This window comes from Artemia franciscana, chromosome 5, assembly GCF_032884065.1.
Source record: "Artemia franciscana chromosome 5, ASM3288406v1, whole genome shotgun sequence".
Lineage (NCBI taxonomy): Eukaryota > Metazoa > Arthropoda > Branchiopoda > Anostraca > Artemiidae > Artemia > Artemia franciscana.
Window position 1 is genome coordinate 14,214,290 of NC_088867.1, and position 19,589 is coordinate 14,233,878.

Here is a 19,589-nt window from a genome sequence, read left to right on the forward strand (position 1 = left end):
GCTACTAATATTACTACATCTGTTGCTACACAATCTACTACTACTACCATTATTATTACTACTATTACTACTACTATTGAACTAAATCAAAATATTTTAAGTACATCTAGGATATGGAACTGGCATATACGGTATATCTTGGGACCAGAATAGGATATGAAGTGGAAAACTTCAGGGAAAGTATGTTGCTATAAAACTAAATCAAAAGGCACTATGCGCATGCTGATTGTCAGTAGGGCGTGTCAGCAATGTCTCAGGAACAGCTAAGGGTATTAAGTTTAAAATTTCAGGGCTATTACTATTACTGCTACTGCTCCTAATATGGAACTAAATCGAAAGGGTTAAGTGCATCCAGGTGGTCAAAATGGCATGGGATGCCTTAGGAACGGGATAAGTATTAAGCTTTGCTTTAATGAAAAGTCGAAGGGGTATAAAACTAAATCAAAAGGTACTACGTGTATCTAGATTGTCAAAAGGGCATATTTGCAGTATCCCAGTAAGGACTACGGGTGGTACTTTGGAACTTTAATAGCTTGTTATTGTAAATATTGAATTAAATCAAAGGCATTATATCCATCTAAGTTCGCCATATATTTGCGATATCTTTGGAACACATAGAGGTAGGAAGTTGAAACTTTTATGCCATGTTGAGGGGGGTGTTTGATTAAATATGGATGTTAAAAGGGCCTATCTGCAATATATCTGGAACTGCTAAGGGCATTAAAGCGAAACTTTCAGGGTATGTTAGGGTGCATGTTGAAGAAATCAAAACACACCATATGCATTCAAGTTGTCAAAACGGCACAGTAGCAATATATAAGAAACGACTAAGGGAATTAATTTAAACCATCCAGGACTGCTAAAACTACTCCTACTACTACAGCTACTATTTACGCTACTCCTACTACCGCTAGTACTCCGACTATTTACGACCATGACTGCTTGCGTTTGTAACTTACAACTGCGAAAACTTGTGACAGCGACTCCGACTACTTGTGGCTGCAACTCCAACAGCTTACGAACGCGACTACTACTACTTGGAACTGCGATTGCGATTACATGCGGATTTGACTCCAATAATTACTTGCGTCTACAGCAACTTACATCTGCAATTGCTTGCGACTGTGCCTGCAAATATTTGAAACAGTGACTGTAACTACTTGTGACTGCTATTGCAACTACTTGGAACTGTTACTGCGGCTACACAGGACTAAGGACTATAACCAGCCAACTTGCAACTGCAACTGTGACTACTTGTGACTGCTACGACTACTAATAATACCTCATCTACTACTAATACTACTACTACCGTTGTGGCAACTACTACTTAATATAAAACTAATTCAAAAGAGTCTGAGCACATCCAGGTTGTCAAAATCGCACACATACAATATCTCAGGAAATGAATAACACATTTAGTTGAAAGTTTCAGGGAAAGTTGTGGGTGATGTAAAAATACATTAAAATAAATGATGTGCATCCAGATTGTCAGAAGGGGTGTGTGCAATACCCCATGAAAACTCAAGGTTATGTTGGACCTTCAGGGTATGTTTTGGGGATATTAAACTAAATAAAAACACTGTGCCCATCCAGTTCTGTCCAAAGGGCACATGTGCGATATCTCAGATATTAAGTCAAAATCGGCAGGGTATGCTGAGTGGAAAATTGAAAGAAATTGAACATCCAAGGTTATCAAAGGAGTCTATCTGCGACAGGAAAGGTTCAAGGAATGAGTTTGAAACTTTCAATGCATACGAAACTTTCAAACCGCTCTTTGAAACTAACCCACTAACCTTCCCGCTTAGACTTAGTAATTTCTTCTCACAAACTTAACTGAAACATCTCTAACTTATAAACCCTATGAAACCCTTAAATTTTACAACCATGACTAAACTTTTGTTTCAAGACGATTAAAATTTTTTTTTTATCAGGTAATGTCCCTAAGGCCTATATCTCTTAATTTGTTCCCTAATGCACTCCACATCGCCCTTAATCTTGTGTTTATCATAAGATCAACATGGCTACCACATTTACCATTTGATAAAACCTTGCAATCTAGATATGAAGATTTATTTACAGTTTTCAATTCATCCCATTTACATTCTGGTGAAACATTCAGCTCTTTTTCCGAAGATTTAAGAAATTAAAGACTAATATAAAGTTTCTTTTCTCAAAAGAGAGTTTATTTCTGAAATTAATTTTAAAATTTCTGCTTAGTATGGGCTGTTGCTTAATTACTGCTACCGCTACAACCATGACTAGCTTATCTACTTTATCAAAGAGGGTCCGGTACACTCTATAAAAACATCTCTTGTTTTAGAATAGCAGAAAAAGTCAATCAACAAAAAATTGATAGAAAAACTCGGAGAGACAAGAGCTAAGAGCTCATATGGCACTTGTGACGAGGTCGGAAGAGCCAAGAGCCAAGAGCTCATATGGTATAGGCTCTAGCAAAATTCTAAGAACCAATGGATCGCTTTAAAAGAAAAATAAGAGGCTTAATGCCGGTCGGGATTTAAAATAAGAGCTCTGAGTCACGAGGTCCTTCTAAATATCAAAATCCATCACCCACTCGTAAGTTAAAAATACCTCAATTTTTCTAATTTTTCCTCTCCCTTCAGCAACCCTCCCAGATGGTCGAATCGGGGAAAACAACTTTATCAAGTCAATTTGTGCAGCTCCCTGACACACCTACCAATTTTCATCGTCCTAGCACGTCCAGAAACACAAAACTCGCCAAAGTACTAAGCCCTAACTCCTAACTCCCCCAAAGAGAGCGGCTCCCGGTTATGTTAATCACGTATCTACGACATTTATAAGCGTTTTCCGGGATTTCAGGTTTCCCCCTTCAACTCCCCCAAATGTCAACATATCTGGTCGAGATTTGAAAAAAGAGCTCTGAGACATGAGTTCCTTCTAAATATCAAATTTCATTAAGATCCGGTAACCCGTTCTTAAGTTAAAAATACCTCAATTTTTCTAATTTTTCCAAATTAACAACCTCCAGCTCCCCCAAAGAGAACGGATCCGTACAAATTATGTCAATCTCAAATCTATAACTTGTGCTTATTCTTCCCATCAAGTTTCATCCGTAAACTCTAAGCGTCTTCCAAGATTTTCGGTTTCCAAGATTTCTGTTTCCCCCCTCCAACCCTCTATGTCCCTGGGTCCGACTTGAATTGAAGATGGAGCGTCTGAAATATAAGATTCTTCTATATATCAAGTTTCATTAAGATCCGATCACCCATTCGTAAGATACCTCGATTTTCACGTTTTCCAAGAATTCGGGTTTCCTCCTCCAACTACCTTCAATGTCACCGAATCTGGGCGGATTTAAAATAAGAGTTCTAAAGCACAAAATCTTTCTAGATATCAAATTTCATTAAGATCTGATCACACGTTCGTGAGTTACAAATACCTCATTTTTCTAATTTTTCCGAAATACTCCCCCCCCTAACTCCACCAAAGACAGCGGATTCGGTCCGGTTATGTCAGTCACCTATCTTGGACTTGTGCTTATTCTTTCCACCAAATTTCATTCCGATCTCTCCACTTTAAGCGTTTTCCAAGATTTCCGCCCCCCCCCCTAATGACACTGGATCCATTTCATTAAGATACGACCACTCTTTTGTAAGTTAAAAATACCTAATTTTTTATATTTTTCCGAATTAACCCTCCTCCCCCAACTCCCCCAAAGAGAGCAGATCCGTTCCGGTTATTTCAATCCCGTATCTAGGACTTCTGCTTATTTTTCCCGCCAAGTTTCATCCCAATCCCTCCACTCTAAGCGTTTTCCAAGATTTTACCTTCCCCGCTCAATTCCCTCAATGTCACTGGATCCAGTCAGGATTTAAAACAAGAGCTCTGAGACATGATATCCTTCCAAACATCAAATTTCATTAAGATCCGATCACTTCTTCGTAAGTTAAAAATACCTCATTTTTATAATTTTTCAGAATTAACCCAAAAATTCCCCCTCCAACTCCCCCAAAGAGAGCGGATCAGTTCCGGTTATGTCAATCACGTATCTAGAACTAATGATTATATTTCCCATCAAGTTTCATCCCTATCTCTCCACTCTAAGCGTTTTCCAAGATTTTAGGCCCCTACCCACTGCCCCCAATGTCACCAGATCCGGTTGGTATTTAATATAAGAGCTCTGAGACACGATATCCTTCTAAACATCAAATTTAATTAAGATCCGATCACTCCTTCGTAAGTTAAAAATACCTCTTTTTTTCAGAATTAACCCTACTCCCCCCAACTCCCCCGAAGAGAGCGGATCCGTTCTGGTTATGTCAATCAAGTACCTATGACTTGTGCTTATTTTTCCCACCAAGTTTCATCCCGATCCCTCCATTTTAAGCGTTTTCAAAGATTTTAGGTCCCCCCTCAATTCCCCCCAATGTCACCGGATCCAGTCGGGATTTTAAATAAGAGCACTGAGACACGATATCCTTCCAAACTTCAAATTTCATTAAGATCCGATCACTCATTCGTAAGTTAGAAATACCCTATTTTTTCTAATTTTTCAGAATTAACCCCCTCCCCCCAACTTCCCAAAACAGAGCAGATCCGTTCCGGTTATGTCAATCATGTATCTAGGACTTCTGCTTATTTTCCCACCAAGTTTCATCCCGATCCCTCCAGTCTAAGCATTTTCCAAGATTTTAGGTCCCCCCCCCAATGTCACTGGATCTAGTCGGGATTGATTTAAAATAAGAGCTCTGAGACACGATATCTTTCCAAACATAAAACTTCATTAAGACCCTATCACCCGTTCGTAAGTTAAAAATACTTCAATTTTTCTATTTTTCCGAATTAACGCTCCCCCCCCACTCCCCACCAGGTGGTCAAATCGGGAAAAAGACTATTTCTAATTTAATCTGGTCTGGTCCCTGATATGCCTGCAAAATTTCATCGTCCTGGCTTACCTAGAAGTGCCTTAAGTAGCAAACCCGGGACAGACCGACAGAATTTGCCATTGCTATTTGTCACTTGGTTAATACTAAGTGCCATAATAATTGTCCACCCTTCTAAGAGCCTTCAGGACGATCAACCTTTTAACCAAAGCAAAGAAATGGATTTCAGGAACCAAATTCAGTTTTAAGGACCAATTAATCCTTCACTTGATTTAATAGACCTCGGGGACTTCATGACGACCCACTCCTACTGAAACAAGCTTTGGAGATCAACTTCTATTCTCACCTTGGTGTTATTATTCCTCAAAGCCAATCCTTCTCCAGTGCAAATATCTCCACATAGAGTTTCTTCAAAGGTGTGTTCTAATTCACCCGTTTGGCGTGTTGTAAATTTAGTTCTACATCTCTTTTGGGCTCTTTTATGACTCATACCTGGCACATAGTCTACATGACATCTTCTTCTTCTGTCTTCCCCTGAATAGTAGAGAAACAAATTAAAAACTAATACAGGCTTAACTGAGACCAGCCATGGAACATTAAACAACTGATTAATTACCCACCAAGGTAATGTTTCTTCTTCTGATAAAATTTCTACTGAATCTGACCCTGGCATATAAGATCACTTAAGAATGCCCCCCACCTATTACCCTCTTCCCCAGATAAGTCCCGATAAATTTTTCTTAAAACAAATGTGTGCATACCTGGTTTACGCATTCATTCAATTATACACTATGACATATAATTTTTTTAGAAGAATAATGATTCTGTAAACATAATCACCTCAGTCAGCAAATTTTGCAAATAAAGCATTTTTTGGTTCCAAAATCAAAAACATATTTATAGTCACACATACTTCCATGCTATAATCAAGTCTTTGTCTAATTCTTTAACTTGTACATTTTAAATTTAGAGAAGATTCTTTGCCATATTGTATTTACAGTTTACACTGCTTACAGCTATAGATATTGCTGTCTTTGATTCGGTAGTCCATTCATATTGAAACAAAAACTAATGTAATCAATGAGTAATTTACAGTTTCGTCACTAAATTAGTTAAAGTGCGTATACAACAGGCTCTGGACCTCAGCTCCAAAACTATCTGTATTTTCGTGATTGTTCCATATTTTCGTAGGATATTCTTACAACTTTTATTTTATTTGCTGTTTGAAGATACCCTCATCCTCCCAGAAAAACCTCATAAAATCAATTCTTCTCCATACAACCGAAAAATAACCGTAAAGAGAAAAGAAAACTAGTCGTTCCGAGATATTTTGTGTTCTGTAATAGTCTATAGTCTCATTTAGGAGAGAAATGAAAAAAAGTAAAAGGGATGATAAAAAATATATATTTTTAGATGAAAGCTCCTTGTCTGTTCTTATCCAGTGTTCTTAAAGCAAATTAGTTTCCAGTTCATTCTTTAATCATGATTTATTTCATAGGTGAACAATGGTCAGATATAAAACAGAAAGGTGAACCAGGACAACATTCTTAGCAGTCGGACAAGGTACATAAGCAATAGCTTATTTCAATGTTACTGCTTTGTATAATACATGTTTGATTCTTAATGCAATCTTAGGTGCGCTATGTCCTATCCTTATTCATATAGATTTTTTTATGGACGAGCACGGCAAAGGTAATGAGAGAACACATAATCCGTTGGGAAAGTATAACTCCCTTAGATTTAGATTACACTGATGATTTAAGGATCCTAGATAAATTTTTTAGCAAAACCAATAAGAGAATTCGTGAATTCAGGACCCTAGAATAGGTTTGACCGTAATCACCTAGTACCTCCTGGACCATAGTCGATCTGACTATGTATATGGGAGGTATACAGAGTATACAGATTATGAGGTATACGGAGGACTGACTATGTATACGGTATACGGGAGGAACTATATTGGGAGGTATACTTTATTTTATTTCAATCTTTTTGATTAAAATTGGAACCCTAAAATTTTGATACAATGTTGAGCAAGGACACTTGGGCCCTAGTTCCCATCTGATCTCTTTCAGCTCGTAAAAGGGCTATTTCTGCCTAAGTGAAACCTCTCTCTGGATATCTACAGCTACTGGCACGATACATCACGAAATTGAAAAAAAAAAGAAAAGAAAAAATAACACGAGCCCATGATGTAGTTTTGATGAAGTAACTGCGATCCAGATTAGGACTACTTTGGAGGGTATTCTTCCTTTTTTTTTTCTAAAATCCTGCCTGTTTATAGAATCTCCTGCCTGTTAATTATCAGTCACAGGTCTTCAAAATTATTTTAGTAGTTTGGACCTTTAAGGTGATTTGAACCTAGCAGGTTTACCCCAAACGAGGGCCATACAAAAGATAAAGGTTTGTCAACAGGTAAAACATTTGACTGATAATCACCCGGCAAATGCAGCCCAAGCAAAGATGCTGAAGTCAACTAAAAAGGCAACTTAGTAACAACAGATTAACGCTTTGCTGGACAATTTTTGCTGGACAGTCTTTTTTGGGCATGTAATGAGGATTAGGGTCCTCTTGGTAAACTTAATAATTTGCTCAACCAGTTCGTACTGCACCTTCGGTACAAGAGATCCAGGTCCAGCCGACATTTTCATAGCCAGATTACAAAAGTATATGGAAAGGAGTATTACTTAAAACTAAAACTATCGTGAAGAGACTTTAACTGATGGCTCCAAGCATGAGTAATTGTGTGCCGGAGAATACAGGATTATGATACAGATGATTCAGAAGGTAAGTTTGCTTGCTCTCTTGTGAAAAGGTTGAGGACGGATTTAATCTTCTATTTGGGATACGTGACAAAGATTGGTGAGCTAAAGGGCTTAAGTTTTTTCGAAGGGATGTACCACTGCTCCTAGGTATTTTGGGGCCTACTTCGAGAAACATAACTCTTGTGCTAGGATGCTTTATAGAGAATGACGAGTTACTAAAATTAATCGGGTGGCGTTGCTTCTTTCCCGTGTTTGCTTTTGTGAATATGGCACATGGCCTTTAACTACACGTGTGCATGTGTGCATGGTAGACTGTCGTAAAGCTGTAAAACAGAGTTAATATTTAGTAGAAAATGAGTAGCAACATAAATTATTCCTATTTCAGCAACATTGAAAGCTACTTAACTGAGACTTTTTCTGAAGATATGTGCAAGCCTAGCTACACTTGTAGCTTAACCTAATATATCTTAAGCGCCCTTGAGGCCTTAAAGTTAAAATTATTGCATTTTAAGCAATACATCTTAACAGTTCTAACGCTTGATTCTGCAAATTGAAAGTTTTTTGGTTCCGTAAAGGGTAGTGGTTAGTTTCGAATCTCAATTTCATCCTTAATTTCGAATCTAAAACTTCCTCTTGTTTCCCCAGATACCTCGAAAAGAATTTTGTGTAGAAAACTGGCTTGAGGACCAGCGTAAAAGTATGTTTGTAACAATGTACAAGTAGTTTTAACACCAAGGCGATTTCTAAGCATGGCTTCTCTGTTAAGAAATTGCCTCTCTGTACTTTCTCTAGAGGGGGTTAGAGCACACAGATGAAAACCTAGAAAAGTAAAGGATTTTCAGTTGGCCAGATTTTTGTTAAATGGTTAGCTTAAGGCTTCATCATTGGCTATTAAAAAACAACTACAATAAAGACTCTATTCCAACAATTAATCCATGACACAGTAGACCATCAACGAAATACCTAAAACAGTTTGAACTATCTACTGACTGCAAAATTTATTGCTTTCTTCATCACAAACAAAGTAATGCTCAAGGGGTTTTGACTCTTCGAATTTTGAGAATTTCTACAATAATTAATTGATTAAATTTTATAAATGGTTGAAAGTGTAAAACTCATTGAATGGGTTGTTTTAAGGAAGTATCACTCAATTCTAAGACTTATAAAATTTTAATTTTTGTTCGTATATATGTGTACATAGAAAGAATTTCACCATGAAAATTTTTAATTTAAGAATACTGCTGCTCTAAAAATAATTTAAAAGACTAGTAGTCCCACAGACTACCATAAATGCTTAAGAGACACGACGTGTTTGTGGAATATAAAATAGACACTGCAGTAAAGAAACAGATAATATATGAGAATTTAGAGGAAATTGAAGTTATTGGAATTATTGAAGGAATAACCTGAAAAAAATTGTTAAAGAAGTGACAGAAAGTTGCCCTTTTTCCCATAAGAGGTTGAAGTAAAGAAACAGATAACATATAAGAATTTAGAGGAAATTGAAGTTATTGGAATTATTGAAGGAATAACCTGAAAGAAATTGTTAAAGAAGTGACAGAAAGTTGCCCTTTTCCCATAAGAGGTTGATGAGATGATATTGTTTAAAGAGAAACAATTGTCAATCATCGTTAAATGTGCAATCGGCTGAACATACTAGAAAAATTTAATCAGTAAAGTCTATTCTGTTGCTTTTTAAATGGATAATCTTCAATAGTTTGGTGATTCTTTGAATAGATTAGCATAGATACCCAAGAAAAAGTTTGTGAGACTTGTAGATCAAACTAGCGTAAAGAAACAGAGAATAACTTGAAATTTAGTTGCGCTTAAAATTTAGGTCCTAAATGAGGACCTGAGAAACAACTGTCAATCATCGTTAAATGTGCAATCGGCTGAACATACTAGAAAAATTTAATCAGTAAAGTCTATTCTGTTGCTTTTTAAATGGATAATCTTCAATAGTTTGGTGATTCTTTGAATAGATTAGCATAGATACCCAAGAAAAAGTTTGTGAGACTTGTAGATCAAACTAGCGTAAAGAAACAGAGAATAACTTGAAATTTAGTTGCGCTTAAAATTTAGGTCCTAATTGAGGACCTAATTAGGACCTGAGAAACAACTGTCAATCATCGTTAAATGTGCAATCGGCTGAACATACTAGAAAAATTTAATCAGTAAAGTCTATTCTGTTGCTTTTTAAATGGATAATCTTCAATAGTTTGGTGATTCTTTGAATAGATTAGCATAGATACCCAAGAAAAAGTTTGTGAGACTTGTAGATCAAACTAGCGTAAAGAAACAGAGAATAACTTGAAATTTAGTTGCGCTTAAAATTTAGGTCCTAAATGAGGACCTGAGAAACAACTGTCAATCATCGTTAAATGTGCAATCGGCTGAACATACTAGAAAAATTTAATCAGTAAAGTCTATTCTGTTGCTTTTTAAATGGATAATCTTCAATAGTTTGGTGATTCTTTGAATAGATTAGCATAGATACCCAAGAAAAAGTTTGTGAGACTTGTAGATCAAGCAAGCGTAAAGAAACAGAGAATAACTTGAAATTTAGTTGCGCTTAAAATTTAGGTCCTAATTGAGGACCTAATTAGGACCTGAGAAACAACTGTCAATCATCGTTAAATGTGCAATCGGCTGAACATACTAGAAAAATTTAATCAGTAAAGTCTATTCTGTTGCTTTTTAAATGGATAATCTTCAATAGTTTGGTGATTCTTTGAATAGATTAGCATAGATACCCAAGAAAAAGTTTGTGAGACTTGTAGATCAAACTAGCGTAAAGAAACAGAGAATAGCTTGAAATTTAGTTGCGCTTAAAATTTACGTCCTAATTGAGGACCTAATTAGGACCTGAGAAACAACTGTCAATCATCGTTAAATGTGCAATCGGCTGAACATACTAGAAAAATTTAATCAGTAAAGTCTATTCTGTTGCTTTTTAAATGGATAATCTTCAATAGTTTGGTGATTCTTTGAATAGATTAGCATAGATACCCAAGAAAAAGTTTGTGAGACTTGTAGATCAAGCAAGCGTAAAGAAACAGAGAATAACTTGAAATTTAGTTGCGCTTAAAATTTACGTCCTAATTTACTTAAAGCTAAGAAATGTCTTTAAGCAAGAATTTTCTACGAGAGGTCCTTAACTTTGCTTATTCATATTTCTACTAGAATTGTTTTTATGTATTTATTAAATTAAAAAATTAAGCAAAATTAATTAAATGAATTGAATAAATTAAAATGAACAAATCAAACTTTTGCGCTTTTTTGCTTTTTTTGTCTAAAAATTGATTTTTTGGACAAATTATTCCAGATTTCATTTTTTTGGTATGGGAAATCCAACCTGCATTACGTTTATGCTGTGCAACCTTAAGAGCAGCTAGATTAACTTGTGTGCTCTTGATGCGTATTTACTAAATGAGTTAATTTTATTTGTGATACAGTATCCCACTTCTAAAAGTTATCCCTAATGTCTTTTGTTATAGAAATAGATAACCTTTTATTTCTAATTTCAATTCACAATCGTGCATTGGTTTTAGTCATTGAACTTTATGAAGACGGGAGAAAGAACAAATAACTTATAGATACGATATTTAGGGTAGCTTACCTAAACTCTTATCATTTTTTTTCCTTTTTACGTTCCTTGATAGAACAAGCCTTTTTAAACTGTACATCCATTAATCTATTCTGGATCCCATAGCTAGAACTTCTATTTTTGTTTTCAAAGAATCTATAAAACCTCAACAAAGTTTGGCAAAATATAGTTTCGATACGTTCTTGTTTTTGTCCGGAGATGGATTGGGACCGAAAAAATCGGTAGAAATTGAAACACTGTCGGTAGCAGCAATGTTTATCTAATATACAACAACAACCCAAATATAACAGATGCAGTAAAACTCTCTCTAGAGTAAATTAATTCGTTACGGCCATTAAAGTTCAATTAACTTTAAAATCAGTACTTTTATTAATGACATTGTAGTTAATAAAAACGCATTAAGTGCCCAGTCAAACTAGCTGCTCTTAAGGCTACACAACATAAACATAATTAAGGGTGAACTCCCCACCAAACCAAAACGAAAGCTCAAGCAACATACAAAGTTTGTGCGCAAAAAATAGCCGAATGAGCCCAAGAATAAATATCTATACTGGTAAATACCTTTATAGGTTTCCGACACTGTTTCAAGCTTTTTCGATTTCCTGTTTACCAGTCTTTCAATCTGTTCCGATGAAAGTTTTCTTACAACGACCTTGACGTCTCTCCAACTTATTGGCACTACATCACGGGACAAATCTAGTACTTTTGGAAGGGTTTTGCAAGCAGCCTACAGAAAATAATGATTAAGTCTTAAGGCCTAAACAGTCTTTCACCGGCTGTCATGTCATAACTTTTACTACACAATTAACTTTCTGAAAAAGAAAAACTCAAGCAAGCTCAGTTTTCAGTAAATCAGTAGTTTCTATAGTTCTACAAACGTGGGGAAAAATCACTGAGTCGGTTTATTTGAGCAAGTTGTGTAGATCTGTCCTGTAGAACCTGCGAGGTAATAATTTTTGTTCTGTTTGTAAGTTTAGATTTTTGTCTGTACTTTTGTGATAAAAACTGCTTCTTTAAATATATTTTGGGTCGTTTTTTAACATGCACAATGAACTTTACAGAAAGAGCTTTCTTTAGTTTAGGCAATAGAACCAAAGAAGTCAACATGGGTTTTTGGTAAAAAAGTATATTACAGGTTTTTCTTTTAACATCTCTCAAACTTTCCCTTAAGATATGTGTACAGCAACATTGTCACATAGATAAAGAATTCAATGGATGTGTTAACCGATTTCTCTCAGAATTAGAACACAAAATAATTATAACATGAAAATAAAACAAATTTTCTTTCAGTCTGCTAGTTTTTTTTTATCAAAATGCGTTTTTTAATTTTCACTTAGAAAAATGATTGGGAGGAAGATTGTATAAGGGATCTAAAACTCCAGTGGAGGGTTTTGGACTATAGGGATTGCAGATGTATCCTTGTTATGGTTCCGAGCCTTTCATTCCAGAAACAACTCCAGAAATTACCGTTTTTTAGTGTTATATGGTGGATTTATAGTGACAAGTGCATATATAGCATATCGATGTGAGGAGTAGATCTTAAGTAAGCCGACAGTCCATTAGCCTTGGTGGAAAAAAAAGGAGATGGATCGTAACTACCCATCGAAAAAAAACCTGTTTTCTTCCTCAAAAGCATCGACTAGGGTTTCAGACCATGGAATATCGATAGGCTATCATTACATTTGTAATCCCTAGCATTTTGACCTTCTTTCACCAAATGTTTTGAGGCACAAAACCGCACTTTTCTTTGGCATGGTTGGTTTTGTTACTTAAAATGACTCGACCTATCATGATTTTCATTCAAATAAACCCTCTCCTAATATTTTACGACCAGTTATTCAACGCGATAAAAGAACCAATACATAAAAAAACAACAGCTAAGAGAGAGAGAGAGAGAGAGAGAGAGAGAGAGAGAGAGAGAGAGAGAGAGAGAGAGAGAGAGAGAGAGAGAGAGAGAGAGAGAGAGAGAGAGAGAGAGAGGAGAGAGAGAGGGAGAAAGAGAGAGAGAGAGAGAGAAACCAACTTAACAGTGTTTTCTATACAAAATTGAAACGAAAATATTTTTAAAACGGTAAAATTTTTAATAAGACAGTGAACAATTAAAAAGAACTTTTTAATGCATAATAATAATAAAATTCCGAATATTTTAGCTTCACATACAGAGACCTTTATCAACAGAAAAAAGAAAAAAAAAAAAACTAGCAAAAAAAAAGACAAAACAAAACAAAACAAACAAACAAACTGAAAAATTTGCATCTAAACAAAATCCAGTGTGGTAGAGAACCCAAGTACAAAACAGAAGTAACGAAACCAGATGTCTGCTTTATGTCTACTTTTATACGTCCAAATTATCTGCTGATATGGATAGTACATATAGAAGCTCCCAGATATCAAGCCGTCAAAAATGACTTTTATTATAAGCTTTATTTTTTTTTAAAGTTTTTACCATCTTATCAATAATTTTACCCTTTTTGCATAAATTTTCTTTTGAGTTATAGATGGAAAGGCTGCGTGGTCTAAGAAATTATTTACTACCCACGCAATGAAGGAATTTTCCTTGCTGTTGTTGGGGGGACGCATCAGTAATATCCATGCAATAAATAATTTCCATGTTATTCAGGGGGGGGGGGTATTTTGAATGGGACAATCAACGGTGTGCTTTTATTTTGATCCACTGCCAATCTCTAATCTGCCAATCTTGCCAATCACTGCCAATCTTGCAGATCTCTAAGCTCTCTGTTACAATCCTGAATTTGTTTTTTGCAACATACATTTTCTATTCACTGGAACCTGCATAATAAATTTTATTTCTGAATCACCTTTAAATGGAAATCTTGTCACAACACAGTTTTTTTTTTCAAAACACACTTATCAACCATCGTTTGGGCTGTGGTTCTTTACTTACTACGTTGCAGCTATTGATGTATCCATGATAATTGAACAGTGGTTTTACTGAAAACATCATTTGAATCAGATGGAAACAAAACCCACATCTTCATTTCATTATGACTATATAGTGCCATACCTCCTGGCTTTAGGCTATGTGCCAGGGACTAAAAAGAGACATCATATAAAGAGACACCAAGAGGCTGTTTCAGATAGCAGCAACAGATAAGCACATCTATCCTTCCTCAAGTTAATGATCAAGGTGTTAAAAGCTTCCCCTGTAGGGTCGTTAAAACACCTAAGCATTACGAACTAATCCAACCAAAGATTTAAACGACCGCTAATAATTATCCAAAAAGTCACGATAAATCAGCGAGCTCTATATGCTATACTAGCTACTTTAAAATTTAGTTCGAATTGACAAGTGATAACAAAACTTTAGTGTGTGTTGGCTTTCCAACGGTACTTTATTTATCACATCTATGAGATTGGTTAACTGAGACTTGACTTTGACTTACAACCCCTGCCAGGCAGTGCTTGGTGCAGAGAATGACATTTGGCTCCTCCAATCGTACTTGCCCATAATGAATACTTATGCTTGAATAAGTTTAAAGCTTGGTACCGTGAGGAATACATATAGTATTCCAGACCATGGATTCCATACCACTTCCAGCTGGCTGTGATTGCTGGCTGGCTGTGCCGGCTGTGATAGCTAGCCGTGACAGGGTGGAAGTCGTAGACGATTTTTCAGGTACCCGCGGGGAAATTGAAAGCAGGTGCCTGAGCTATCACAAGGTTTTTTCGTCTAATTGGATCAAAAAGCCAAATTGCTTAGTGAACTGGAGAAACTTCTCGTGATAGTGTGGCTGTCAATTCTAACTGGTTCTATAAACCTTGATGCTACTGGTGTTATTTTCTTAAACAGAAGAACCAGGAACATGAGCAATTTAAAAGAAAGACGAGCAGCAGGAGTAGACAAGGCAACAGTCATACATTTGGTTTTATTCTAGTTACCCATAGTCCAACGTTTGCTGCTTCTTCTCGTAAAAATCGGAATGCTTCCAGAAGCTTTTTCATGGTGTTCGCTGGAATTTCCAAGCGTTCAGCTAAATCAATATCTGATATGACGTGATTACCAAGTTTTAGGCGGGATTTGAGCGGTAAAGTAGTCTTCATCAAAATGTAGTCTATGATGACTCTGACTACTTCTGTGGTCATTAAACACCCTTGTAATACTTCTCTTGGGATCTGGAACAATGGTCTACATCGGTCATTTACTTGAGCACACTTCTACATCTGATGGCTACATCTGATGGGGATTTGAAGTCTTAAAGAGGTTGCAATATTTTTCTGAGAGGCCAGTCGACTCTATAGTCTGTCATACAGCTGGTCAATAAACTGAATCAAACTTGGTACGGAAGTCACCGAAGGAAATAAAAGTTTTGCTAAAAATACATGGCCATTTCCACTATTTTAACACTAGTACAAATATCTTCGATTGTCGAAGGGTTCAACATAAATGGAGCTTCTTCTCATCACCAGATTCTAGAATGAATTTCCGATATAAATCAAGCAGGACAATTGAGAAGAGTTTACCGGTGATGGGCAACAAGGTTATTTCCCAGTAGCTAGAGCAGTACCTTCGAGTGCCCTTTTTTCCATAAGAAAATAATGACACCCTTCCGCCAATCTTCATGAAATATTTCAGCTTTCAAGACTATGGAGATTAGGACAGATGCAAGATCATTGTGGGACTTGCATATCTCAGCAGATTTGAGCTAAGGCTGCATATAGTAGCGGTTTTAAGTCTTAGGCTGTTTTGTATTCCCGATTTCTGAGGGGCTGAAAAGCTTGTCCGGAGAAGCATCTGCTTCAGGTCTTTGACGAATAGGTTGGGTGGGACTATTACCAAGACGCACAGACAAATTGTTGATGACCAAATATGTTGTCCTTCCACCTAACAAGACGAAGCTTTGATCAAAAAGGATTGACCCACCCCTAGATTGGCCGGGTGCCATCGCAAGGGTTTTGGTTTCTTTGAAATCCCAGGGATGCTCCAAAAAGCTACCCAAGCCTTTTTTCTTGGGTGCTAGTACAGTAATTTCGTCTGCTATTCTTGCAACAAAATAGGTTCCATCCTGGTGTATCTTTCGATTCTGCACTTTGTTGAGTCTTTAATAGGTTGTTGAGCCTTATAAAGTAGTTTGGTTTACAATTTTGCTGTATGAAATAGATTACTTCATTGATTAGCCAATCTTCCATCGGAAAACTCTTAATGTCGCGCACTAGCTGTACTTCAAACCTAGTCTGTGCTTTAGAATAATCCTAGGTGTCTTCACTACTATTAAGCGTGGCAATGAGCTCGAAACGATCTGTTGTGTCATCTCATTGACTGGGCTTGGAGGCTAGGCTTGATATCTGCAAATTAAATCGGCGGTCTGCATTTCTGTTGATCTGTAGGTTCAATAGTTATTCAACGATGACTTCCAGCGGTAATAGAAATAATAGCGAAGCCAATCATTTTTTTGTGCGTGTCCTTCATTACTACACATCATATACAGTTGAATAGTTTTGGGTTCGAAATACGCGTTTTTTATGACAAGGTCATGAGACCAGGAGAATTCAAGCACGCAAACACCATGGTCCGTAGGGGAAAGTTGGTCCAATGCTACTTCACCAAACGCCATAGAGTCTAAACATGACAAAACACTGAAAGGAGAAAGCATGAGGGTGATTCCAGCCAATGAAAAAAGGAAAAACAATATGGAGATATTTCAGCTGAAACCCCCCGCTTAGCCGTCTTCAGTTCACAAAAGAAAACAAAGAATAGAAAACGGTTAAATGTCTCAAACTCAAAATAAAAAGAAACTAAAACTAAATAAAAGCATTAGACATTGAAAGGCTTAAAAAACAACTTTGTAATGAGTTCCCATGTTTGAATAGCCATTCATTGTCCGATATTTATGTTTACTAGCCCCTTAACTGTTCCATTGAAAGCGGCTCTTTAATTTTTTCTTGTGAAACCCTTTCATTTTTTGTTCAATTTTCTCTCTGTATCCCTTTTACGAATGCGTAATGAATTTTAATGTTTTGTCGCTGAATAACAGTATTTGTGTTCACCATATATATATATATATATATATATATATATATATATATATATATATATATATATATATATATATATATATATATATATATATATATATATATATATATATATATATATATATGTATATATATTGTGAATGGTTTTCTAATTTTTTTTCTACATATTCTACTTTTTTCTTCTTTCTACTTTGTATATTCTTTTCTTAAATCTTTTTTTCTACTTATTTCCTCCTCGTCGTTTATTAATGTGGAGATGGGCATTCATAAATCACTATCTCTATCACTGTATGGAGGCTTGTGAGACGTACCTTGTGGGATTTGACATGTGCGGCTAATTTTACGGCACGGTTAAAACTTCTTTTACATACAAAGCAACGATAGTCTTCCTCTCCATTGTTTGATTCAGTAGCCTGATCTACCTGCGATGATTTCAATTTTCCACCATACCTGAAAAAGTTCAAATCCAAATGTTACTGGTATAAGAAATGGGAAAAACTTGATTTGAGCCACAACATTGAAAAGTAGGTAACAATTTGTGGAATACTCTCTCTCCCACGAAAGTGAACCAAATTTTAAAGAAAATAAGGATAATTTTCGGCGTAAAATATAGCAATGAATAATTTCTTTTGTGCCCTAGTAGTGAAAAGCGTCATAATGTCTCATAGTTAACTATCTCTGAAATTGAATTCATTACTATGATAAACATTGTGATGAAAAAAAGATGATTTACTGTAAAATGCCCCATTTCTAGGACCCCCATCTTTTCCTCCGATTCCATATAAAGAAAACTCATCAAACCAAACTCCTACCATTTCTTCTCATACTACTCCTTGGCTCTTACCTCATACAAAACCCTGAATATTCACAGAACCTGCTATATCTCCTTGCCATGCCATTTCTTCACTCTTCCGAATATGTGAATCCATCCCTTTATCTTCAAATAATACCTTTTTTAAGCTATCATCACTACCTTTATCCAACCTTAAACCTTCTTTTACCCATACTCATTACGTGACATTATTTTCAGCAGGCCTATCATTTTGGCCAGTGGCAAAAAGGTACAGGGGCGACAAAAAATTATGTTTTGAAGAGTTCTGGAAGGAATAAAATAAACTTCAAAAGAACTTCAAATCAAAACATAATATAAGACAGCACAAAAACCACGTATTTACCCTCTCATAGGTCCTAAGTGAAGTCCAATCTAACCTTACATTTGAGGGAAACTAGCAATAGAACTCTATTGCCTGATTGAACACTAGGGAACAAGAAAAAGTACCAAATAAATAGTTGGTATAATAAAATACAACAAGAGCCAAGAGCTCATATGGTATTTGTGACGAGGTCGGAAGAGCCAAGAGCCGAGAGCTTCTTCCCACTAAGTTTTATTAGGATCTCTCCGCTTTAAACGCTTTCCATGATTCCTACCCCCACCCCCCAATTCCCCAATGACACTGAATCCGGTCAGGTCTGAGTTACGAGGTCCTTCTAAATATCAAATTTTATTAAGATCCGATCGCTCGTTCGTAAGTTAAATATACCTCATTTTTTCTAACTTTTCCGAATTACCCCCCCCCCCCTCCAAAGAGAGTAGATCTGTTCCGGTTATGTTAATCACGTATCTAGGACTTGTGCTTATTTTCCCACCAGGTTTCATCCCGATCCCTCAACTCTAAGCGTTTTCCAATATTTCAGGTTTTCACCCAGATCTACGAGCATCTACGATCCAGATCCAGATCAGACCCAGATCCAGATATCTACGAGCCAGCCCAGAAAGTGTGTTCCAGATAAGAAGATACGCAAATAAAGGATTGAAACCGAATCTTGAAGAGGGAGTTACCATGGAGCTGAGGAAAAATAAGGTACTTAATAAAGAATATAATGCGATTTAAAGTCAGGGAGTAGCTTCAGAAAAGAAGATAAAGCTAACATCAATTTAGCAAAATAATATAAGACATAGACGAGTTAAAATAGAGAAAGGTCATCGATATCAAAACAGAGAAAAACATTTTGAGCGAATTGAGATTATCAAACTTCGTTTGAATAAAATCAACATTGTTCTGACGAGACAGAATTTCATCATAACCTAAAAATCGTGGCAATTCTTAGGCTAATTGTGCCACTCGAAAGATCAATCTTAGATAGCTGAGGAGAAATATTATACATGTGGAAAAAATTGAAATTGTCGACTCAACAAAACTGAAGAAAGACAATAGGGTTCAGAACGTCATAGACAAGCCTCTCAGATTTGAATGAGTTTTAGATACAACCCCAACAGAAGTTGCAAAGGTGCTAACATCAGTAAAAGACATAAGCACTGTAAGCATAAAGGAACAAGGAAGACAAAAAATGAAACAAGAA

The 19,589-nt window shown here is 36.1% G+C and overlaps 1 protein-coding gene across 1 annotated transcript in view; it reads right to left on the minus strand.

Moving 5' to 3' along the window:
• Positions 1–19,589, minus strand: part of LOC136027009 (metastasis-associated protein MTA3-like) — a 147,833-nt gene that overhangs the window by 13,958 nt on the left and 114,286 nt on the right. The window contains exons 10-12 of the mRNA XM_065703903.1: positions 17,540–17,678; positions 11,796–11,961; positions 5,209–5,396 (exon numbers count right to left, since the gene is read on the minus strand). Coding sequence (XP_065559975.1) covers positions 5,209–5,396; positions 11,796–11,961; positions 17,540–17,678 — 493 coding nt within the window. The remainder of the gene's footprint in view (positions 1–5,208; positions 5,397–11,795; positions 11,962–17,539; positions 17,679–19,589) is intronic.